Genomic DNA, 25,374 nt, shown 5'->3' on the forward strand with positions numbered 1-25,374 from the left:
CCCTTGGATTTTACACGGTAGTTACTAATGCATTTTGGTTACCTGGTGAACATAATATTCAAGATCATAAAGCGCCGCTACTTTTTCATCCAGCGTGGAGGCAGAGCTGTTGAATTTGCTGATTAATTTAACCATAATTTCATAATCTGTTTCCATCTTCACGTTCAGCTTTTCAAACTCCTCCTTCAGCTGCTCTATGGGCCGGAACTTCTTCCTCACCTCTTCCTCGTGAGCCTTGAAAGCAGAAGGAGGAAACCAGATATAAAGGCAGGTGATAAAGAGAGTCAAGAAAGATGTAGAAAGAAACCCCAGCCCCAGGTTTACAAGGGGAACGTGGCTGTCTATGCAAACGATTTACCGCTGTGCATCACAGATAGGAGGGCAGTGCTGCAGGGTCCTCCTGAGAAGCCCAGGAACGCCGTTATCTGTAAGATACCCACCTTGGGTACCAGGAAGCACTCCCCGAGGAGCTGAGCCTGTACCTAAGGGCTTTGTCCACCATTTCTACGTCCTACATACTTTCCAAAACACCGTCAAGCCCAGAGGCAGGCACACAGAGAACAGCACTCCGTTTGCCTACAACTCGATGTTCTCAAGACCTGATTGTAAAAAGCCTTTAGGAACCTCCCCGAGTCTCACAGCTGACCCTGCCTGGAGCCGGAGACCTCCGGAGGTCCCGTCCAGCCTGAACTGCCCAGTGACTCCATGCCGGTGGCATCAAGGAGATCTCTTCAGATGTGTATGAAGACGCATTCCAACCATTTAACGCGTTTCAGGACGGCTTTGTCAGGGAAACATATGCAGTTGCTGGCGGGGACAGAAGCTGTCAGAAAGCGAAGCGGGGGACGGGCTGCGAGGTGGGGGCAGCTGGAGTGCCGTGCCATGGGGCTCGGCCAGGGGATACCTCGTCACGCAGCACGGCTCGTCTCCCTCGTACAACAACACCCCAAGGGCTGCGATGAACCGAGAGCTGCGGAAAGGCACGCGGTGAGAAGGAAAAGGTTCTGCCAGAGATCTACGAGAGCTCCAGAGCTTGGCAGGGACCGATTCTCCAGCATCGGCACCGGTGACACTGGGGCAGGCGGGGACAGAGCCTGCTGCTGCAGGGGACGGAGGAAGCAGAGAGCCCAGACTGAAGACGGGCTGCCCCGAGAGCAGGAGAAAGCGAGAAAGCCCCTTTTGAAAGGGATTCTGTCACAAATGAAAATATCAAACCGTGTTTTTATAGAGGAGCGACCCCCAGCTAGAGGGTTTGCAGGCGCAGTGCTCCCCCCGCACGCACCGCCCCGCTCCCCCACGCGTGAACAGAAGCCGAGGGCTCCAGCCATCAGAGAACAGCAACAACAAAAAAAAGAGCGATGGAAGTAAAGCGTTATCGATCTAACGGCAGCCATACAATCGGCGCTAATGACTCCTGGCCTAATTACTACAGGTAGCACATGGCAACGCAGAACACCATCCCCACCCCAACCGCCCGGAATTGCTTTTGCAGGAGCACAGACGGGAGCGGGCTCACTGTAACTCAATTTACTTTGACACAGTTACTTCAAGGATGAATTTGCTCCCTGCAGGAGCGATTTCAAATGGAGTACTTTAGGTCCATTAGATGTAGCTGTTTTTAGCCCAGTTGCTGGGACAATAGCTATTCTAACGGGTTTTTTTTTTTAACATACAGCTTATTTTCACGTATTAGTATCGCTAATTTCTGCATTTAAATGACACTCATTTCAAAAAGTCCTGCCAGCAGTAACGCTGGCTGCTACATAACCTTATGGAAACCAAAATAATGCCCTGGTGCAAGACGGGGGAAAAGGACTTTCTGCGACTCCAAGACTTTCTAGCTTTGACTCCTACCTCGGTTTTCCTTTGACTGTGACAGCGTCAAAGCAGCAGGAGGAGTCAGGGCTTAAGGAAATGCTGCTGAGTGTAAGAGAGGAAATAGGCTGTGTTACACCTGATGAGTCACATCTCATCCCACCAGTGTCACGCCAGCGGCTGGGGACCAGCTCCAAGCCTGGAGAGGGCTGAAAGTAGCACTTACATTCTCTTTTACTTTGGATTGTGGCCTATTTGTAACTACATTGGAAAATGAGAGCTTATATAAGGAAACGTCAACCTATCTTTCACCATGGCCATTTGGGTTTTACTACCCAGGGTGTGAGATCAGAAACCTAAAGCAAGGAGGAGAGCGAGTAGCAAAGTAACGTCCTTTACAAATACCACCACGCTGCAATCCAGTCCAGTTTGGGCATCTGCACACATTTTTGTGAACCAAGCGGCAGCTGAATAAATAAATCAAAACAATGGATAAAAATCCAACCAAACAACAGAAAGGACATCAGCCCGCGGGTTCACACAAGTGTTTGCAAGTAACTTTTTTGCATTATTAACTCCGGTCTAATCACATCAGCATCAGAAAGCTTAGGGGAGCAGCATCACGCCGGAGAGCTTATGGACCATACGTGCTTTGGGTTCACGGGAAAGATCCCATAGCTTGACTTTAGCATTGGTACGCCAAGAACGGCAGGAAGAAATTCGGTGTCTGGACGGCTCAGGTGGACGGTCACGTGGACACCATGCGCCTGGTTTGCCAGTTGAGGTCTCGCTCACTTGAGGAAGGACCAGGAAGCAGCAGCACCCGATGGCTGATCCGTCGCTAAACTGCTGATCCCAGCCCGCTCCGCCACCACGGCCCCTCTCCCCCTGCCAGCCCACGGGGTAATTTTTACCGAGAAACACCCTGAACTGTGAGAATATACTTAAGTGCTTATTAGCAGCTTGCAACACAAGGCCTTTAAGGCTGAAATTAATAAAATGGACCTATTCTTACAGGAAACCCAGGATTAGTACAAAAAAGGGTGAGAGCTTCCCAGGGAACTCTACCACTAACAGCCTAGCAAAGGTATTTTAGGTCCACGTTCACCAGAAGGCTCTGCACAGGATTTTCCCAAGCGATTACTTTAACCACCATATTTCTGAGACGTGCAACGTAGGGCGTTGGCATGCGCGTACTGTGCATCGCTTCGGAAACAGGGAATCGTTTCCTTACCTTTCTTTCTGCCTTCTCGCTTTCCTTCATTTTAGCCAACGCTTTTTTGAGCTCCTGGGACGTGAATGAATTTGAGTCAACATCCACCTTGCCCAGCCTTGCAGAGGAAACAAAAGAGTTTACGAGTGAACAGTTGTATCTATAATATTTTCATTGTGATATACTAGCGACCGACAATGTCAGGAGGAAAGGGCTAAATTTCCAGGCATCTCACTTAAAACACACAACAAACCTCCGCATGCTAGAAAAGATGCGTCCAAGTGCTGTATTTTGTGTGCGGTTTGCAGACAGCTCACCCTGATAATCAAAAACGGCTCTGTAATCTGCACACCGACCCAAAATCTCAAGTCCTAATGCAGTAAATACAGCTGATTAATTTATGCCTCTGAATTTCACGTAGCAATACAGAAAAGCAGGGAACGTTTCAGAGGAAAAACAAAACAGCACCGCTGCGCCGCTAGATCATTGTTAAGGACTTGCAAGCTTTAGCTGGAGATTTACAGCTGAAGTTCTGATGACCGTCGTACACAAAGTTAGGGCAAGGGTAAATCCCACCAGAAATTACACAGAAATGCTAAAAAACATGTTGCGTTGTTCTCTGCGCCCATCTCGTTGCTTCAGAGAGCGTTTATCTGGGCCACAAACGATGTTGCACAGAAAAAAGGAAAGCCAACTGTTGAGGCGTGACGGAGCTAAAGAGCCTCCGAACCGGAGTGACTGGGGGAGCGAGGGAAGCAGTGGCGAACCCCACGCTCGTCAGGGAAGAAAATTCCCCGTAGTAACTAAACCTGCCTTTGTTAGGAGGGCGCCAAGGGGAAAGTCAGCACCTTTTAAAACAAATTAAAAAACGTGGGTGCAGGGGAAGCCGTGTGATCTAAGGAGAACGCGGACAATAGCTGACGCGCCAGCGAATGCTGCACGCCTGCCGACCGCACCGAGTTACAAACAGTGCTGTCTGGCTCAGGTCAGCACAAACCGAGCCCCTCACAACGGCTCTGACGGTTCAAGCTCAGAAAGCAGGTTCGGAGAGACGGCTGCAGACATCGCAAAGGAATAAACGTCACTCGAAGAAGCCACGTGGCAAATTTAGTGTCAGTGTCACGGCACAAGAAGCCATGAAGGTGCCTCTGCATCCACGCTCAGGGCACTGCTGCTGCCGTCCCGAAGGGATCACAAAGGACGGGGCTCTGCCTTCAGCACTGCTGAACTCTTAAACCAGCAATGAAGTCTCAGGAAGAGACAGCAATTGTGTGCACCAGGGAACCCGGCCTTTAATAAAAGGCACGAAACTCGCAGCCCGCCCACCCCTGATGCTTTGCATCACTGTACCTTTTTCTTCTTCTCTCTTCTCTCGTGTCACTTTTTCCATTTTCACTATCTGGGAGCTTGGCTTCTCTCTCTCCCGTCTGCAGATTTAATCGTACGTGTGACCCTGCAGGAACGGCCTGACCTACAAACAAAGGTTGGGTTACTTTAGACACGCGCATTATTTCAGCTTTGCGCAGGAAGGGCGAGCTGAAGGCGCACGTTCCTACCCGAGAGAAAGAGACACAAAAGCTGTTCACCATGCGGGATGAGGGAGCGGGCCATCCGCCCCCCACCACTGACCCCCTCCACCAACGTCCCTTTGATCCAAGTGACACTTTAACCTCGCGGAGATGCCACCCTGACCCACCAAACCTGTCCCCGGGCTGGCTCCGTGCCGCGGGGGAGGAGGGAGCCCAAGCCCAGCAGAGCACCAGCTCCCTCCCGGGCCAACTTCTAAAAGAGCACTAAAACTCCACATCAGGAGGAGATGTGGAGACTCTCGGAGAAAGGGGAATTGGTTTCTGATGGGGGTAGAGAGCATAAAACACAGCTGCCAAAATGAAATCAAAGCACACCGCAGAGTACAGCCAGGTACGCTGAATATCAAGTGTACCCAGACGAGGCTGTGTTGGTTTGGAAATATTGTATTAAAAGGAATATATGATCACTGCGCTCTGCCAACAAAAATACACAGAATACATTAAGCTTTGCTTTTAAATGCAGAGAAGATGGGAAATTCAGGGTGTTTTTTCTTGGTCACAATTCGCCACGAACACGTCACGACGGCCAGCTGTCACACTGGGATGGAGGGACGGCAATATTTAGTCGCTTCTTCTTGATGTCGCTTCCTCTTCTTTCAATGCAAGAAATCCGCCTGCTTAGGAGAGCGGGGAGAGAGAGATCTCAGCCGCACACCGACGGACAGACAGACAGACAGACACACAGCTGCTCACGTTCCTCTTGCTCGATGAGGTTTCCCTATTCAGCCTTTCCTTTATCTGTTTCCTTTTACCTAAAGAGACGCCTCGATAAAATAACGCAGCAGGCAGGAGACAGGTAGCATCTCCCACCAAAGGGAAGCGAAGACAAGGATAATTATTTCGTACAATAAATACAGGCACTCAAAGACAAAATGCTGTAGTCTAGGGAGCGACCGCATTGATCCCCCCCTCTTCAAGACCAAAGAGACATTTCACTGATCAAAGGACCCGGTGCTTCCTACATAAGACTGGGGCGTTTGTCACAATTCAGACAAAAACATTTCAAAGCCTGAAGCCATCCAGCAGGTATAAATGCATTTAGAAAAAAAAAAATAAAAACAAAAAAAAAAACCAAAAAACCAGAAAAAAAAAACCCCAGGAAAATCCATTTTGGAGGATTTCCTATTAAATCAGGGTGCATTTCTGACAGCTCCTCCTTCTCCCCACCGTATCCTGTCCGTAGGAAGTTGCGTTGGTCGGATACATGAGGCGACAGACCTTATCATCTTAAACTATGCATGGACAGGCTGGATATGCCTCCTCCGTACTTGGAACGCTTTCCATCGACAGGCCCAACCCTTCTTCTGCTCCTTTCCTTGTGATATGCGGGAGCTTTCACCTATACGTCTGTCTAGAAGAGCGTCTTCCCCCTTGGAAAAGGTGAGCTTTGCAGAAATTCCCTGCGATAGCCAAGCTTTCCCCCTCGCCGGCGATGCAGGCAACGCAGCCGGGACGTCAAAAAGGAGTTTGTAGGATTTCCGAGAAAAGGACAACATCAGATCTCCTCTGCCCGTTTCAGGAGACACCGAGGCAGGGAGCTGCCAGCGAGGAAAAAAAAAAAAAAAATTATAAAATGGCATTACGTGCTGAACATACGGGGTGCATAAGGACATCTTCCTCTTCCGCAGGCACGACCAGCGCTTCGGGGAGAAAGCGAGGGGACACTCGCACTGGGACAGCCCAGGTTGCAACCACAGCACTCGCTGAAGCAGCTCCTGAATTGTCACATGGAGCCAGAAATAAATGTCCCTGTTAGAAGAGTACAGTATATTCTGGCTGTCGTGCTCCCGGTACATCTGGCCACATTAGTTCCCTCGGTTGCCAGGGGAGAGGAACGCGGCTGATGGGCTTTGCTTAAAAGAAACAGCAAAAGGGAAAGCGAGGGAGCAGCCTCCAGAAGGGCTGAGCGACTCCCGTGCGACCAGTCCTCCCAGTTTCTATTTTCAGCGAGCCGTAAATAAAAGAAAACGTAAACCCCGGCGCCCGCGAGCTCACAAACCCGGCGCAACCGAATTAAGGAGGTTGCCATCAGAGAAGACACAAACCTTTCCTGCTTCTGCTTCTTCCGCACCGTCCTAAGTGAGATTTGACCCAGACCATCCAAACCCCAGGGCAGAAATCTCAGCTCTGATGTATTTAAGCGGCTTCCATTGCTACAGGGATTTCTTCTTGCCCCTGTGCACAGCAGCGGAGATTCACGCCACAGCAGGACAAACATCCCGCTTAATTAAATAAACCAAGACAAACGTCTCTGTTTTCAGCAAAAAGATTGGTGTAGCCGCTTAAAACATGCCAGAGGTTTGAGACAGGATGAACTCTTCAGTCTTGTTTAAGTTTGGGGTATTTTGAAGTATTATTTATAAAGAGTGTTTCGAGGGTGGGTTGACTTGAATAATGTGATTAAAATTGCCGATTTACAACGAGCAAGCCGGAAATCCTGAATTTTAACGTTTCAATATGTAGCTTCCAGACGCTTCCCTTAAAAATAGTTGAGTGTCTCTGATTCCTATATAATTTGACTGGGAGCACGCACGGGAGCGATACACATGTAAGCAATTACACAGCTTCACGTGCTGCTGATACAGAATCACACTCTTAATAGCTTTCCCCCCCCCAGAGGAATTAATTTTTTTTTACTTATTGTTTGTATTAAGTCCCATTTAGGAACTGAAACTCAATTAAAAAAAAAACCACAAAAACAAGTTTATATTGACCTTTTTTCTCCTTGACACCTTAGAAAAATAAACGACGTCTATCCAAACTGCGTATCCGCGTTACCGAATGAAGCTGAACGGTCTCACTTCCCAGAGACCTCCCAATCCTACAGCCGCTAGATCCTACCCTGTCCTGTTCCCTCGCTCTTTATAAAGGGAAAGAAGAGTTTCCATTCTGATTAATTTCCCACCTCCGAATCATCTACCCAGACTGGGTGGCAGCTTGGAGGTCCAAGGGAGCAGAAACAGCTGGGAAAACCCCTCTGTGAACCTGCAGAAAAGGCTGTAGCTGCCGGAGGAGGAAGCCGGCAAACTCCTTCCCCCACAACCGGCTTTGGACGCTTTGCCACTTAAAAACCAGCCCGTGCTTGGAATTTTTTAAACCACAATCGACACAGAGTTGAACACCCACTACTGCATCAGCTTGGCTTGGTGGATCGAGGAGGAAGCCATGGGGTCTAAGCAGAGCGCCCAGCGTCCCTGACGGGGACGTGCCGCCCGCCTGCCCTGCAGTGGCTCAGCCAGAAAGATAGCGTCCACCAGGTGAAATACTGGCAGAGGCTAACAAACGCCTGCCACCGCATGGATGACAAGGTATTTCTTGGGAATAAACATCAAAGAGCAAAGCGACAGTGTTTATTTTCCACGGAGAAGACACTGATCCTGTGGCAATGCGCTGCTAGGACGGCGTTATTCCCATTTTTGATTTAATCTCTTTATCATCGCAGAAGCACAAACGCTTTCTGACTTAGACCGCTCTCCGGACAAACCGTCCTGGGTGCTGCCACGCGCATCCGCAGCCGAAAAACACCTGGGCTTGTGGAGGTCCTTCCAGTGCACGAGCATTCAGCTAATTTGGATGTGTTCTGTCTGTCCTGAAAGCTGCTCAAAGTGACGCAGAGGAAGAATTTAATTTATAGCCCTCTTCTTTTAATCTTGGTCAGCCAGAGTTTTTCAGACATCTGTTTATTTCTTCTTATAATATATTAGGCGGAGTAACAGCACCAGAGTCGGCTTCAAGGCAGCAGCTCACTTGCAGGGGTTCTGCTGACATTTATAAACTGATCCTATTTCTCTCTTGTGTTTTATGTTATCAGCTAAACCTGTCGACTTAAATTATTGCCTTGAAACCAAATCACAGTTATCTATTATTCTGTTATGTGTACGTTTACTGAAGCTCTACACCTATATCAAGCTTTGCAGAGGCCGAAAGCAAGCCGACAAATAAACAAACAACTAGAAACCAGAACATGCTTCCACCACGCTCGGCAACTAAGGCAAGAATGAGGCGCATTATATACAGGATAACTAAAAGCAGAGGGCTGCTGTGCTGAAGATGCATCACGTAGTAATATCCAAGTAACCCCATCTCTCCTTCTCTAGACCAACCAAATGACCACCCGTGTTTCCTCACTAAAGAAAAAAGGTCTCATCCTCTTCAGCGGCTCCTTCCCAGTACGTCATTCCATTTAGCGCTGGCCACAGGTGGTTTTGCATCTCCAGGCTGAGCCCCAGCGCACCACGCAGCAACAGGCATCAAAAATACCTGGGGAAGTTTTGCATCATACACAGACACGTAAATCTCACACTGGGATCCTGCAACAGCTCACTACGCTCCTGGCAGCGGCTTCCTCGTCCCCTCCCTTGGGCCTCCAAGCTGCCACCCACTGACCTACCCAGCAAGAGAAGCCCAAGAAGGACGTGAGATTCTCCCCCTCTAGAAACACCTTCTGGCACCACATTGTCCCCCACGGCAGGGAAGTGTTCCCTTGGAAAGGCTTTTCCAAGCGGGGAAAAAAAGGGTGATCCAGCTCAGCGAGGCAGATCCCCTGGTTTCTCCCCAAGTGAGAGTCCTCATTTGCCATCGCAAAAATAAATATAAACCTATTAACGGTGTGAAAACAAGCCACAGTTATGAGTCAGTAACCGGCTCCACAGTTCTCAGAAATCACCTTGGTATCTGAGTGAGCGTCAGATAGCATCTACAGTTCTTTACTCTTTGTTTTCTCTCGGCGCAGGGGAGCGAGGGGAAAAGGGACTTTATTTCTAATACAGGCAACAAAAGAATCCGTGAATCAATACGTGAATGTTCCCAGCAAAACAAACCGGCAGCGCCGCGATATTAAAAATAATAAGGCTGCACAACGCTGACAGAGCATCTGCAAAAAGTTATCTGATGGCACTGTACCTACTCCTTTAATAAAATAATGATTAAAAAAACAAACAAAAAACAACAAACCCAAAAGGAGACAAATCCCAGGAAGCAGCAGAGCTCCCCTCTGCCACATCGCTGGCATTGCCGGCTCCCGGAGCCGCCACTGCCACGGGTGGGTAAATGGGAGAGGCTGGGGCATGCCGCGCTGCCATGCACAGGGGCACGCAGCCACCCCGGCACTCGCTGACGCTGCCCGCCCCCGCCGCCGGACGGGATGTCACAGGAGCACGGTGCTCCGGCCGCACGAAGACGGCGCCTGTTTCTCACGCCAAACGCGGGGCTCGGAGGAAAACAGATGAAGCAGCCCCGGTCTGATGGGGCTCGGTGCGTGCTCTGACTCCGGACTCTCCGGTTAGCGCTGTCAAGCGAGGAAGCAGCAGAGCCTGTCTTCTTTTTATTATTTTTTTTTTTTCTATAAGGGTGAGTCATACCACTCCTTGGATTGCTTGTTATTTCAAAACAGAACATTTTTACATACAAAAGGAAAGGAAGATGTGTATAAGACACGGGTCAAGAGGAGATGGATTACTGGTGGGAAGAGGAAGCCCAGAGCGAGCCTGAATCTCATTTTGCTACTTCCTGCCCCTTTTTCACTTATCTACAGCCTTTTGTATTAGTTCGCTTTCTGGCACTCGCAGCCTCTCCCAATTAAGTGCCACCGGAAAAGGTCATTAATATGCTATATATCACCTCATCCAGATAGCTGGCGGAGAGGTTTAACAGCATCGGACCTGGAAACTTCCCCCAGAAGCCGCCCCAGCATCCCCCGGCGTTTCCCAGCGTAGCTCGCCTGCAGCGCAGGCGGTGAGACAGCTCTGACACCCGCGTCCACCATTTCAAGCAGGAACCCCTACGACGCCAGACGAAACGCTTTGCACAAAGCCACTTCACCTGCAGCGCTCGTTTCCATCAGGTCTGTGCTTCTGCTGGGAAACCGCCGCCGCCTGTTGAGCGCGGCGCATCCTTTGAGAAGCACCACCCTGGGCACCGCCTCTGGTCTCTCAGGTCCACACCATCAGCAACAGCAGGGGCTCTAATTACCTACTGTAATTAATTACAGAGAAAACTCTTTTATAATCAGCATGTTCTTAAACTGTTGCTTAAGCACGTGCTGGCAGCACCTGCAGGGGACGGGATGCTGGATGAACCCCTGCCGTGACCCACCATGCCACTTCTCCCAGAGGCTGCCGGCCGCGCTGCCTCTGCCTGCAAATCCAAAGCCCTGGTGGCGGCAGGCTGGTTTTACCACCGTTATTTTGTCTTATCACGGTACCCTGCTGCGTGCAAAGGACCAACAAGGATAAAGAGACGTCCTCCTCTTCCCGGGGATTACAGAGGAAACCATGAGAGGGGAGTTTTGTCCTTACAGCACGAGCAAACTCAAACTGCTGTTTTCTCCTGCCTCCCAGAGCACGCAGACAAACACTGAGCCGGCAGGGCCTGATCCCCAAGCCATGGGTATTTAACTCTCGGCAGCAACCCACACCAACGTCCTCCAGAAACGCCTGAACGTGATGAATTGCTGAGAGCCTGAACAAACAGTTACAAAAAACTTAAAAAAATTCAAGGCTGTTTCAGGCAAAAGACACTTTAGTTGGTTAGGTCACCTGATAAACCTTTTATATAATGCTCCAAGCAATGCTAATAAACATACTGCAATTCCATCACTCAAAATGGTGATGTCTAAAACACGACATCTTCACCAACACCGCTTTCGCACCACGCTGCAGCGGAGCGGGGACAGAAGCCACCTTGAAATGCTTTCAGGCTCGCCAAGGGCAAACCCATTCTCAGTTCAGTGCCCAGCGCCGCTGCTGGCAGCAAAGCCGTCCCCGGGAAAACCCCAAAATCGTGGCACCGCTACCCCCCAACACAAAACGCCACCGTCCCTGCTCTGGCCTGACGTCCTTAAGTCTCAAAGAAGCAGCGCTGCTTTCTGCTGGACTTGAACCCTAAGTCAAACAGGGTGCAGAGAAAGGGCCATTTCCATTCCAGTTTCTCATTTAGCAGGAGAGAAGCTACTTACTGGTGCTCGCTGGGCTACTGCTTTCCCGTGGCTAATGCCACAGAGGTCACTGTGTGGACTCGGGGTGCTAAGGGCTCCGCGAAACCAGGGTTGCAGGGAGACACATGCTCACAGTAAACCTTGGGAGAACTTCCTTTGATTTTTAATGTCAACCGCTTGCTTGCTGCAGTAATGACCATGTCTTTAAACAGCATCCATCAGCCCTACAGCTCAAAACATTTCTTCACCCGAAAAGGGTTTTAGAGCCGCTCTTTTGTCCTAGTGCTGAGAGGTCTTCTCTGTAATTTGTTTCCCTCAGCAGATATAATGAAAACGTCTTTTAAAATGACTCCAGAATCAAATCCCTCCTTCCGTGATTCGATCTGCAGCTAGCAGAGAACAAAGCGTCGCAAGGAAGGGGCTTTCCAGTAAGTAATACTTGGTTAGACATGTGAAAGCATCAGTTAAATTTGGACACTCAGTTGGACGACCACTTACAAATGCCATTTTAAACCGATCCAGCGCTCTCCCACGGCACCGGTATTTACGTTCTCTCCATTGATCAGCAAGCGCCAGGGGCCCTGAGTCCAGTTATTCAAACCGGTGGCACCCCGCGAGCACCAGGCTCGGGCTCCTAACGCCTCTTGCCAAATCCACCCGCTGCCTACGCTTGGCTTCGCCTCCGGCTCCGGCAGCGGGAGAGCAGAAGGGGAGGGAGAGGCAGGCAAACCCGGCGGCGAGGATCGACGGACTCCGGTTGAGGCTGTCAGATCGGGTCCATTTAACTCACACCCACCATCGCCGGGGGCCAAAGAGATTATTCTGCGCGTAGCCCAGCCTCGTGCAGGGGCGTGCAGACAGCAAAGCTCCCCAAAAACCCACCAAACAACCCCCGAGGACGAGAGCGCGTAACTCCCACCAGGTGTCGGCCGCTTTCCGGGATGCTCTGAGATAGTAAGCAATGGAAGCGAAGGCGGATGCTAGCGAGGTGCCTGGGGAGGAAGGCTCTTCGGGAAGGAGCGACGGGAGAGGACATATGGTGCCTCTCTGATGGGAGTCGCTGCTTTAGCATCTGTTGATGTATCTTCCGCTGCTGCCAATATAGAAAAGCTTCATATGGCGAAGAGCTCCTCGCAACAAGTGCTTCTGCCCTTCCACCTCCCTCTCCACAAAGGCTTCTCCCTCACTTGCACCGCAACGGTGGGAAGTATACCAGGAAAAAAAAAAAAAAAAAAAATAATAATAGGGGGGAAGGAGGAGGAAGGGTTGCCCTTTTGTAAAATTGGCAAAAACACGTGTTTTCACTTTATAAGCAAACGCTTATCTCCAGTTTCAAGCCAGTCATTTCTGATGCATTACCACCCAGCCTCGGTTACAGCGTGATGCATGTGCTTAGGGATTCAATACGAAGCACTTAATTCATTTTCTCTTTTGATATCGGGCTCGATTCTGTGAACTGCAGCAGTTTAGAGAGTTTAATCCCACAAAGGTCTGGGCAGCAGCAGAAAAGCGGAGAATTGATGGTGTCCGGCCCCAGTCCGATTATTTCGGCTATCCAACGGCACGCTGGGCGGCACAGACACGGAGCGACCTTTGTCTCACCATGTCGCCAAGTCAACATCTGAGAGAAACGTTATTTACAAAAGCCTGGTTTAATCCCTCTCCAGCTCACCAAGTTATTTATCCCCAAGCCTTAAGTACTTCATAATGTCACTACAACCTATTAAATAATTGTCATCCCACGGGTGTATTTGTTATACTAGAAAGCCCACCTGGGACACGAAGGCTTATCTACTTTCAGAGAAGATCAATGCAGAACGTAGGCAGAGAAGGACGAGGGGGATGACCAGGAGAATTAAGAACCTGACAAAATGAACTGAGGATGATGTTCATCCTGCCAAATTTTAGGCATCTAATACCTTTTTGAGCCAGGCACAATTGCCTTCTTTACTATGACAGAGATTAGCACCTCCAGAACATCATCAACCACCTCCAGAACATCATCAACCACAGCTGTCTTCCACATCCGTCACCCTCAGAGAGCCTCTGTTCCTCTCTCCAGTAACCGTTTTGATGGCCACCACAGATGGACGTAAAGGCAGAGAAAACCACGCCCAGAGAACCCAGCAACATGGAGGCATGGAAAGGACACAACTGCTCTCTAGGGAGGGATAATCCATCAGGACCAACATCAGAGGGAAAACCAGGAGGTCTAAACTGGCCACAGTTAATCCACAGTTGGTAATGAGGAGCTGAAGCCTAAGATCGTGCTACAGGAGGAAAAAGGGGCAAAAAAGAACCTATTTTCAGGGGGAAGGCTGGGAAGCTTGAGAAGGGGTCTTCACAACCCAGTCTCAGCGATCTCTGTTCCTGTCCTCAGCTTCTGCGTTTATGACTCAGTCAAGGCCGATACTGAAAAGATAAGACATGTTCAACAGCAGAAGACCAAACTCCCTTTCTCCAGCTACCACCGGGAGCATTTCAGGACATGCGGTGCTGCTGGCAAGGCGTGCGGCTTATGGCCTCAGATTGCGTCTCTACTCCATGCGTGTCGGCTGGCTCATCGCACGCTTTCACACCAGTGGTCGCAGCAACATCCCGGCACCAACGTTCCCCCGAGCCCAGAGCATCCCCCAGAGGCCAAGAGGGCCCGGGTCTGCAGACGGTTGGACAACATTCCCCCGCTTCAACGCTGAAAGGTGCCTGATCCCAACCGCCCGGCTGCGAGACTAGCAGAACGTATTGGATAAACTCGTCCGCCAGCTACGCTGCCAAGCTATAGTGAGAACGAATTTGAATAATAAAAGCTGGAATACGAAGATGCCTTGGAGAGAGCGTTGGTATAGTGCTTTCCTAAGCCTCAATTTAAAGCCTCCTTCCTATAGCTAATGCAGTCGTAGGGAACATTAGCCTAATTTTTGTCAAGAGAACTTGTCAACACTGCAGTATTTAAGATAGACGCTAAGGACTTGTTTTATCTTGCAGATAGATCACTGAGAAAGAAAGTAGTTGTGCCACGCTTGGTTCACAGGAAAATAAATCGACGTTCTCCCCGAGCCTAATGAGGGGATGCTGTTTTATAACACCGCGTGCGCGAGCAGCCTCGCGGTTCATCAGCGCACACACTGCAGCTGAGTTCGGATCCACATTCACCATGGGGTTAGATCAAGGAATCCATGCTGGAGATGGGCCATCACTGGAGATGGACACCCAGGGACACAGATGGGATCCAGGGACACAGAGAGAGGAGGGACACATTTCCCTTCCAGAGATATCGGGTAAAACATTCGACCCAACTCCTGAAGGGTTGGGTCCTTCTACTGATGGCGCTCACCAGTCGAGCTGCAACCAGTGGACTACGATTTCAGGGCTAAGGGGAGAAAAGGGGTGGTAGAAGCAGAGAATCGGTTTTGCCTCCTCCGGGGTTCAAGCAGGAGGTCAAAATCGATCTTGCCTAGCCTGATTTTCAGAGATGCTCCATGGGCAAGTCAGCAGAAAGCGAAAAAAAAAAACCAAAAAAACCAAACAAAAACCACAAAAAGAGAGGCTGTACCCTGCATCTTCGGGGAAAAAAAAAAAAATGTTTGCACAATCCCGCTCCCATCATACACTACTTTAAAGCATTACAACATTCCCAGGAGCCCGGGTGCGTTAATGCTGGCATGGTTTCACACTTCCCACATGCCAGCCTCAAGAGCTGCGGCTGCAACAAGTCCGGGGTAACCACGCTGGCTCCCGTGGCATAAAGGCTACTCTGAGACTTGCAGCTCGCTTGGTGCGAAGTTGAAAATGCCCTTTTATTTGCAGTTGTCACTTGGAAGCAACAGCAGAATAACCTTGGTTTTGGAATAGAAATCAGCTTGCGGAGGAAGCCTGTGGGAGCGCGACCCCCGGGCTGCAGACTCGTGGGCAGGAGCGTGGCTCTGCTCCGCTCGGGATTCTGCGCTCGCAGAAGAACTAAATCATTACAACGGCCAGAAATGTCCCTCGGGAAGGAAATCCTCTCAAAGATAAATCAATAACTCAGTGTAATTTTAGCATGCAGCCAGGAGAATTTACATTGCCAGGAAGGCTGAGAGCTCTGCCACGGAGACAGAGCCACAGCATCATCAAACGGCCCTGCAGCGGTCCCCTGCGCAAGAGCTCAGGATCTGCGTATTTACTGCAACACCAGGAGCCTGGGCTCCACCGTGCCGGGACCTCTATGGACCCAAAACGAAACGGCAGCAAGCAGGGATGTGGGACGGCAAAAATCCCTTGCGACAAACCTACCTTTCCCCGGCTCTGTCCCAGCTGCCCTCCTCCGCAGCAGCGTGGCTGCTCTCCGCAGTCGTGGCAAATGCGCCCGCATCTTACAGGGTAAAGCCGTGCAATTAAAAAACAATGAATTAAAACAGGTAGAGGAGTCCGGGGGGGGTGGGGGGGAGTGCTACAGCCACAGCCTTCCCCCCCGGCCAGGGTTACATGGGTTCCCACCAGCCAAAGCACCCGCAAAATAAGGCGAGACAGTGATACGCTGCAGCACACAATGTGATTAATGACACTGCAATTTACGTAATTATATTAATGCAAAGTACACTTGGACCAATAAGTTCAAGGAAACTAATGACACTTTACAGCACTCTTCAGCACTGAGCAGTAACTCTAGCAAAAATAAAAAAAAAAAAAGACCCTAATTATTCAGTAGTTCCTCTCCTCCCAGATTCTCAGGGTCAGCTTGGAGGAGAAGGTGGCCTGAATTATATTTTCGTTTCCAGAACATCAACAGAATTGCTAACTAAGTTCCAGCGGCAAGGTCAAAGCCTGCCCGTAGTTATGCATGCCATCCCCCTCCCGCTTGCCGGCTCCAGCAAACGGCGGCAGCGCTGGACCCAGGAAGATCTCAGGCTGCCCGTGTCCTCTACGAGCGTGTCGAAAACATCCGCGCTCTGTGCTGCTCCTCCAGAGACACGGTACCGAGCGCCTCTGCCATCTTTTCGCTCTGATCCCCAGGACGGATGGATAAACTACAGCAACTTTTTTCTTTAGAAGCTAAAAAACTGGCCTCCATGAAGCACAGTGTGTTTTACGTGCCTAGGAGTTGAACCTCACTGAAGAGAAGCCTGACAAGCAAGCACCCCAATCCCGCTGGCAGCGATTTGCTGTATACCCAGACCACCTACGTATTGTGTATCGTCACAACCAACGCGCGCGGCAGACGTGGAGCCTGTGCTGCCAATGCACAGAGGGCTCGGAACGAGCCCACCACCCGGCTTCACAAGAGCTTGAGGCACATGGAAACCCTCCTTGCGCAGAAAACTTCTGTGGCTGCTCTTGCTCCTTCGTGCTTTCAGGACTTGCCACATGCACATACGCACACACACGCGTGGTCCTCTCTCCTCTTCGGCAGGCACCTGGAGTGACGGATGCATTTTGGAGGACCGTGCTGGCCACCGTCGTGTCGCTCCTCACAGCCTCCTTTGGTCCCAACAAGCTCTCAGATGTGCCCATGTTCCACCACGCTGCAAGGGCCTATATCCGCAAATCCAACTTTACAGGAGCTACAGACGTGGCCTGTGTTTTCATATTATTTCATCGAGACTCGGACTTTGCACCTCTGAAATGCCAAGGCCTGTTAGCAGAGCTGATCCAAGAAGCAACGTCAGAGCTCACGCCAGCACCGATCCAAAGAGCGGAAGATGCATTATGGCCACCCCAGACAAAACCAGGACAACCTCTTAAGCTCCTACAATGCAGAACACAAAGGTGCCTGAGAAGCCAGGGCAGAACAACTCTGCAAAGGCTACGCAAAAGAGGAGACCTCACAAGCATACCTCCACATCCTATAGAAAACCAAAATCAAAACCACCGTTAAATGAATGGTCACACGTTCCGAGTCTCAAGACTGCACTCGTGGGTACAAGCCGGCAAAACTGTCCTGGTAGCTTCCAGGCTCAGCAGCAGCATCCTGCAAGAGGGGACACGCAAAAAGCCAACTCCGCGATGATCAGGAAGACACATACAAAGCAATCCGTCACGTGGCAAACTGCGCGCACCCAGGTGTCCTGCAACACAATTAGAAATCAATAGCAAGACGCAAAAACCCTCAACCACACAGTAAAATATAAAGAACACTTGTAATATTGATTTTAAAAGTGCCTCAGAGAAGAGAGTTACGAAGGAGCCTGAGAAAGTAAAGCAAAATGCCGGAATTGAAAGCTTTTTTTTTTCTTCCTCAAAAAGACATTAATAATGGATTTTCAATGCAAGAAGAAAAACTGAAACCCACACCAGATTCTCCTGGTAATAACAGCTTTCTGCAAAGCCCAACTATTAATGTAACAGGGACGTCCATCAATCAAGCACACAGAAAGTACTTTGAGAGCTAAAAAAGGAGCAAGCAAACATCTGCTTTTGGCAACTTAAATTTTGCCCTTAAGCACCAGGAACACAATAAATTATCAGAAGGTTGAGCTTGAACTCATTTTCTTCCATGCTGGAGAGCTGAACGCTGAGCTCGGGGGTAAAGGGACACAAACGTGCCGCCGCTGTGATTTGTGTTTGACAAAAAAAACGGGAGAAATGGACACAATTTCATTTGTAGACCGAGGAACACCTGAAAAACGCCGGCACCGTTCTCAGCACCAACAAGGCAGCGAGCTCCCAACAGCAAACAAGTGGCACCACCCGCAGAGAAGTGACCGCGAACCATCCTTTGAGCCTGCGGCTTTCGCAACCACCTTTTTGTCATTAAGGAAGGTCTTGTGAACCCTTCTCCACCTTCAGCCACCCTCAGCCTGTCCAAGACCGTCCACACGCTGGAGCGGTACCAGGGTGGGATGACAAGACATGCAAACGTGCTCCGAGATGGCAGTCGCGTCCCTCCTCGCTACCGCTCTCCTCTTCCCGTTGCCGCACACTCCCCGCGGGAAGCTGCGGAGATTAATGCAGATCTTCGGTGCCTGCGTTTCTTTCTCAGTGCTCTCACCAAGCCAACCCTTCACATTTTGGGTCCCTCCAGCCTGACTGGGGTGCTAGCAGCAAACCTGAAAAAAGCTGGATTTACACCAAAAAACCCCGCCGCCAAAGAAAGTAATTGGGGTGGCCCCTATGCTTCCGCTCTTTTTAAACGCAGTAGGTCAAAAGAAGTGCTGGAGATAATGAACAGAAGTTACTGATTCAACCAGAAGAAGCTGCAGGCATCGTTGCAACTAAGTCTTAATAAATTCTGAAGAGTGACACTATAAAATGCCACTATGGAAGCCTGTATTTATTGTCTCCCCATGCTTTCTATATCCAAGGTGCCGTGTCACGCTTAATAACAGTTTTTCTCCCCAGCTGCCAGTGTTGCAAATCCTGCCTGACACCTGACAAGCTCACGGTTGGGGTTCACCCCCCCCACACCTCAAATACACACATCTCCACCCGACATGAAGCTTTGGTGGCATGAAGAGGGATAAATGATTAAACCAGTACTGCCCAGGCGACGCACGGGAGAGTACAGACGGTCTCCTCGTCTCTCAGGTGTGCTGGCTCCATGGGGCTCACGGCGATGCAGCGGGAGGGTATTTTTGTCCCTCCGGCGCTGATGGAAGCGATGCAGACAAGAGTCAGCCATTGCAGGAAGCTACTTTCATGCACGGCCACGTTTCAGAGCAGAAGAACGTCAAGAAAACCAAGCATCACTGCTGCCCGGTCCCTAGGAACACTGCTGGGCTGAACCACAGCCTGCAACAGCAGAGCGGCCCCACCAGCGAGATTCTGCCCAGTGTCGCAGCAAGCTCTGCGTGAGGCATCAGGAGGTCCTCATGGAGAACCACAGAGAACCAAGAGGTCCTTCAGTTCCTCATGCCAGAAGTGCAGGAAATCTCCCCTTCCAGGGCTCCCAGCTCAGCTATGACTGCACAGTGCACTTCAGTGACCCCGTATCTTGCTTTTAGACCGTGGATACAATCTTTCTGGAGCTTTTCCGAGTGTCTGGTCTTAGGAATACTACACAACAGGCAAAACTTCAAGAAAATCACCTTTGCACTCAGTTTGTACGTGGGTTGCACGGATGGATGCTTGACAACTATAAAGATGCTATCATCCCACCCTGCCTGCATCTTCTGCACTGCAGAGGGGACAAAAGAAATCGCATGAACCATCTCTAGTTCACTTCAGGGAAAAAAAAAAAAAAAACAAACACCAAAACCTAACAAAAACACCACAGACAAATCAGCATACCAAGTAGAGCAGAGAGCAAACAGGAACAAGAGCCAGCGTAGGTGGTTTGACCTAACCTGAGGATCTTTGTTGGAGTGACTGAAGGAGAGCGTATACATTTCCTTCTCATAAAGCAGCTGCATTAACACCACTGGCCGACACAGCTTCATTTGGAAGCTCTTCCTCCTCTCCTGCTTGCCAGCAAGACCGGGCTTTCCCCGCAGGCGGCAGGGTGAGGTACAAGCTCTCCTCCATCACCAGCCTCGCTCTGCTCCTCCGTCAGGACATGTCCTTTCCACTTCAGGATGTAATGCAAAGGTTTGGAGAGCACCTGAAGAGATCGAAGTGGGTGTAAAGATGATAAAGCAGGTCTCAGGTGAAAAGGCTCTTGGCTTATCTTCCAACAAAGGCTCTGGTCCCATGGGGCACCTTCATTCCAGCCTCTGGCTCCTGGCTCCAGCCCTGCTGGGCCCTGCAGCTCCCTAGCACCTGGTCTCAGACACCACTTTCTGCTGCCTCTCTTCAGAGAGGTCTCCAGTAACTCTTCCCATGTTTGCTCCGTTCAGGTTTCAGCTGGTGTTAGCAAGGGGGACAGTCAGCACCACCAATAGGATTTGCATCTCTCTGTGAAGCCCACCACGAGACCCTCTGCCATAGAGCACCACAGATCAGTCAAAGTTGGAAGGCATCTTTGGAGATCACCCCGTCCAAGCCCTGCTCAAGCAAGGTCACCTCGAGCAGGTTGTCTTGTCCACGACTGCGTCCAGTTGGGTTTTGAACGTCTCCTAGGATGGAGACTCCGCAACCACTCTGATGGAGTTGACCTGCTCCAGTGCTCAATCAATACAGTAAAATGGATTTTCCTGTGTTTAAACGGTTTCTTCTGTTTCTGTTTGTGGTGTCGAGGTCCCTCTGAAGGCGCAGCTCCCACTCCTCCCAGCTTCCTATCATATAGTCTGTAAACACCTTCACAATACCCGGAAAAACCTTCATAATTTGCCACCTCGTTACAGCTCTAGTGAATCAAGATAGAGAGAGGCCTAATCATTTTTGCATGTTATCGAGTGCAGAACAGTGAGATAACTGTAATTAGTAGCACCCTGGTTAGCAGGTTAAATGATAGTATAATTAATGAAGAACAATCGGGCTTTGTTTCAAATACAAAAAGCAACAGATTACATCAAAATGCAAATGCATCTTAAAATACAGTCTTGATGATAACGTAAAGGTGCTTTCAGAAACGCCGCCAGACAGAAAGGGAAAGGTTTCGCTTGGGCTGAATGACAAATCCTAAAAATAAAACCTGGTCCAGGGGTAAAATGTAAATTGTTGATTAGATCTATTTACTCACACCCTGCAGTGACGGGAGAGACAGGCAGCTTAATGTTTCCTCTTTTACTTTGCAGGATCACAGGCACATTCCTGTTAGTGCCATTGCCGCTTGCAAGGTCTTTGCAACCCTGGGAGATCTCCAGCAGAAGAACAGAAGAAATACCAAGTGACAGACTGCATACATTAATTCAGGATGCAGAAAACATCCTGTTGCAAGCGAATGACCCAAGCAAAACTTCCTGCCGTCTTAAGGAGCAGGCAGAAAAAAATCAAGAGAAAGAATCTCGGGACTGAAGAAAGAGCTTTTGAATCTGAAATGTTATCCTTAATTAGAATTTCCAACGCCACCACACTTTCTCCTTCCAAAATGTAAACACATAATAAAAAATTAAACTGGAATATAGCGTTGTAAGGGTTCTTGCAATAAATGGGAATTAGTTCTACAAAACATCAGGACAGACCCAAGGAGATTACATTTCTTTCCCAAGCTTATGCTGGTAAAGCAGAGCTGGAAAACCAGAGACATATATTTATTTTTTAACTCAGAAGCTTCCTTGAGATGTTTAAGGAAGCTGTTTGGGTAAAGCGGGGACGTTTGTTTCAATGTGCTGGATGATTTGTCTGATCCCCAGCATCCACGATGGTGCTCTGGGGGGAATTCAATGCTTTCGCGGCCATGAAGCAACCCCCGGGGTTTCATAGGGATGGAGGTCGGACCCGCGGCTAAGCAAGGGCGCGTTGCAATGCTGGGAAGGCTCATCCCACAAAACACCATCCTGCATTTGAAGTGTAAGGGAGTTGCTCTGATTATATTCGGTCAAACCTTCGGAACCATTGAAGTGACTCTGGAATCCAAGTCACGCTTTTGAAAAAAACACTTTCCCGTAACACCTGATAAAAATGTTGGAGCCAAGGTCGTGGTCTGGCTTGCTTGCTCTGGAAGGAAGAGGGAAGATACCCAGACTGGAAATCCGAGATAACCAAGGCTGTATGCACTCCCAAAATGTTTTCCAGAAGGGAAAACATTTTTCTTCTAAAGCACTGTTACAAGCTTGAAATAACTGTGCGGACTGCTAGATAAAGACAGAGATAAAAATAGGCCCGTTATTAAATACTACTTCTTTAACAAGGTTCATCCTTCTAAACAGCCACGTGAAGGTTATTAATGTTATTACAGAAAATATCGCATGCTTGCACAGAAAACCATAGCAAGATATTCCTCATCGCCCGGCACACATTTAACCATCTCTTAGCAGCTCGCACGCTCGCAGCATCCCTGGTTTGGCAGAAAGAAGATAAAAAGAGAAGCATGGGAGATCCCCTCTCGGGGAAACAGTCTCCTATTTCAAAGCACTTTTTGCCCTCCAAACAATGTAAATTTAACCGTGTGAACGATTCCACACTGCTTACGTCGACTGCTATGCAGCCGATACATACTTAATCTCTTCACTAACGCTACGCTTACATTATAACACCACCAGTCAGAGCACCATTAAAGCTAAGTTTGAAAATATTTTGGCAAACGCAGCCTAACTTCCGCCTGTTGTACAAAAAGAGCCGCTTGACTCTCAAACACCTCTGTCGCCTGGTTTATAGCCATTTCGGTGACCATGCGACCCGCCTTCTGGACGCAGGGAAGGCTGTGGACGTTGTCTGTCTGGACTTTGGTAAGGCCTTTGACACCATCCCCCACAGCATTCTCCAGGAGAAGCTGGAGAATCATGGCATAGACAAGTGTACTCTTCGCTGGGTTAAAAACTGGCTGGCTGGCCGTGCCCACAGAGTTGGGATTAATGGGGTGAAATCCTCTTGGCGGCCGGTCACCAGTGGTGTCCCTCAGGGCTCAGTTTTGTTTAATATCTTTATCAATGATGTGGATGAGGGGATTGAGTGCACCCTCAGTAAGTTCACAGACGACACCAAACGACGTGGGAGTGTTGATCTGCTTGAGGGTAGGAAGGCTCTACAGAGGGACCTGGACAGGCTGGATCGATGGGCCAAGGCCAACTGTATGAGGTTTAATAAGGCCAAGTGCCGGGTCCTGCATTTTGGTCACAACAACCCCAAGCAACGCTACAGGCTTGGGGCAGAGTGGCTGGAAAGCTGCCCAGCAGAAAAGGACCTGGGGGTGCTGGTGGACGGCCAGCTTGACATGAGCCAGCAGTGTGCCCAGGTGGCCAAGAAGGCCAACAGCATTCTGGCTTGTATCAGGAATAGCGTGGCCAGCAGGAGCAGGGAAGTGATGGTGCCTCTGTACTCGGCACTGTTGAGGCCTCACCTCAAGTGCTGTGTTCAGTTCTGGGCCCCCCTGTACAAGAGGGACACTGAAGGGCTGGAGCGCGTCCAGAGGAGAGCGACCAGGCTGGTGAGGGGACTGGAGACCAGGGCATATGAGGAGAGGCTGAGGGAGCTGGGCATGTTTAGCTTGGAGAAGAGGAGACTGAGGGGAGACCTCATTGCCCGCTACAACTCCCTGAAAGGAGGGTGGAGAGAGGTGGGTGTTGGCCTCTTCTCCCAGGTGAATAATGACAGGACCAGAGGAAATGGTCTGAAGTTGTGGCAGGGGAGGTTTAGATTAGATATTAGGAAGAATTACTTTCCTGCAAGAGTGGTCAGGTACTGGAACAGCCTGCCCAGGGAGGGGGTTGAGTCACCATCCCTAGAGGTATTTAAGAAACATCTAGATTTGGCACTTCAGGGCACGCTGTAGTGGCGGAGACTGTAGGGTTTTTTGTGAGCGTGTGGCTGGACTTGGTGATCTCAAAGGTCCCTCCTTTCCAACCATGAAGATTCTATGAGTCTATGATTTTATAACTAACCTGTAAAACACTGTGGGGCATGGAGTCATACAATACATCGTTACATCCTTGTTTTGGTTATGCCTCACATCCAAGCCCATGGCTCTGTGTTAGAGAAGCTGCAAACTTTCATCTCGGCTGCTCAGAAGCGCCATTAGTTTTTAGCAGTACATGCATCACCGCAGAAGACTCTGTACAACCAGCTCGTTTAACGAAACCAGTAACACCACAGCCAGGAAGGGACAGCATTCATCCTGATTCACCGAAAGCCCGTCTCAGCCCGGCTTCGCTCCTAAACTGAGCAATCCAAGTAGTAAATTTAGAGTTTTTTCTCCCTGACTCCAGTGCTGCCAGGATACTGGCAGTTCTTGAAATGACAGAAGACAACAGAAGTTTTAGCTGTGTTTGAGGGGGAACAAGAAATCGCCTCTCAGTTCATTTCACAAATACTGAACCTCCTGGACACGCTGGGAAAACAACAGTGGCAAAACTTCCCAAGACACGGAGAAGCTGATAGGAAACACGGGGAAACAGCCCTGTGAGCCAGCCCGGTACCTGGCCACGCTGAACGTGCCGCGCTGAGCCCACTGCTCCGAGCCATGTGCACTGGGGCTGGGCACACCACCAACCCCTGCCATTACGCTTAATTCAAACCTGCAAATGAAGCGTACTGACACACAACAGTCCATTGCTGCCCAGTTCCCAGGAATGATTTGGTACCAGGAGTGATGCAGTCCTAAGGTCTCACATTATTTAAATCTAATTAGATAGATAGATACACACTGCATTTACAAGACGCTACAAAATCTATAATCAAAACTACATTACTACAGTTGTCAAATTAGAGAAGCAGAGTGGTTTTTTTTACAATGTAGGAGTATTTTTTTAGATTTTTTTCAATTTTTTTTTAACATGCGCGTTCCGTTACTGACCTATAAAGTTGTGTTATTTGCTACAGTTTCCCATTTCTTAGCGTGAACGACAAAGGTTCTGCAGTTCTGTCCTCTCCTGGAAAAAGTCAGCTTTGTGCCCAAGGACCCAGCCCAGTAACATTCCTGGTGGTTTCACGAGTGTCTCGACTATACGGGTCCAAAGCCACCGACACCTCGTGGGGACAGTAGCAGTGGCTCCGGGCAGCTCACCGTGCAGAGGACGGCCAGCCCAGGCCTGCCTCGCAGCCGGGACGCCGTCCTGCTCACCGCGCAGTGCTGGGCTGCCCTTGTCTGCACAGTGAAGAGACTGTTGACAAGGAGCAGGTGTGCAGCCCCTGTGGGCACCCTCTGCACTCCCAGCTCAGAGAACCCGCTGGCAAAGAAAATCCAAGCGGATAATGCAGAGTATGGCTGGAGACAGGTAACAGCACTGCCCTCGTCTGCACAGCTGAGCTGGAAAGACTCACACAGACAATATCTCCATGTCCCAAACCTGGCATCCTTCAAACATTCCCTACTCAGAGGTTTCAGGCACCTTCTGTCTGCAAGCTCTCCGAGCATCTCCCGGGCAGTCCCA

The 25,374-nt window shown here is 49.7% G+C and overlaps 1 protein-coding gene across 9 annotated transcripts in view; it reads right to left on the reverse strand.

The window, feature by feature from the left end:
- The window catches only part of SIL1 (SIL1 nucleotide exchange factor), a 99,340-nt gene that overhangs the window by 41,935 nt on the left and 32,031 nt on the right, over window positions 1–25,374 (reverse strand). For 8 of the 9 annotated variants that reach the window (XM_054217687.1, XM_054217686.1, XM_054217682.1 and 5 more), the window contains 3 exons: window positions 4,379–4,499; window positions 3,050–3,146; window positions 43–234 (listed from right to left, as the gene is read on the reverse strand). In XM_054217687.1, the coding sequence (XP_054073662.1) occupies window positions 43–234; window positions 3,050–3,146; window positions 4,379–4,499 (410 nt within the window). Of the gene's footprint in view, window positions 1–42; window positions 235–3,049; window positions 3,147–4,378; window positions 4,500–15,823; window positions 15,903–25,374 lie in introns of all 9 variants that reach the window. The other variant, XM_054217689.1, reaches the window with a different exon arrangement.

Source organism: Rissa tridactyla, chromosome 11 (assembly GCF_028500815.1).
Source record: "Rissa tridactyla isolate bRisTri1 chromosome 11, bRisTri1.patW.cur.20221130, whole genome shotgun sequence".
Lineage (NCBI taxonomy): Eukaryota > Metazoa > Chordata > Aves > Charadriiformes > Laridae > Rissa > Rissa tridactyla.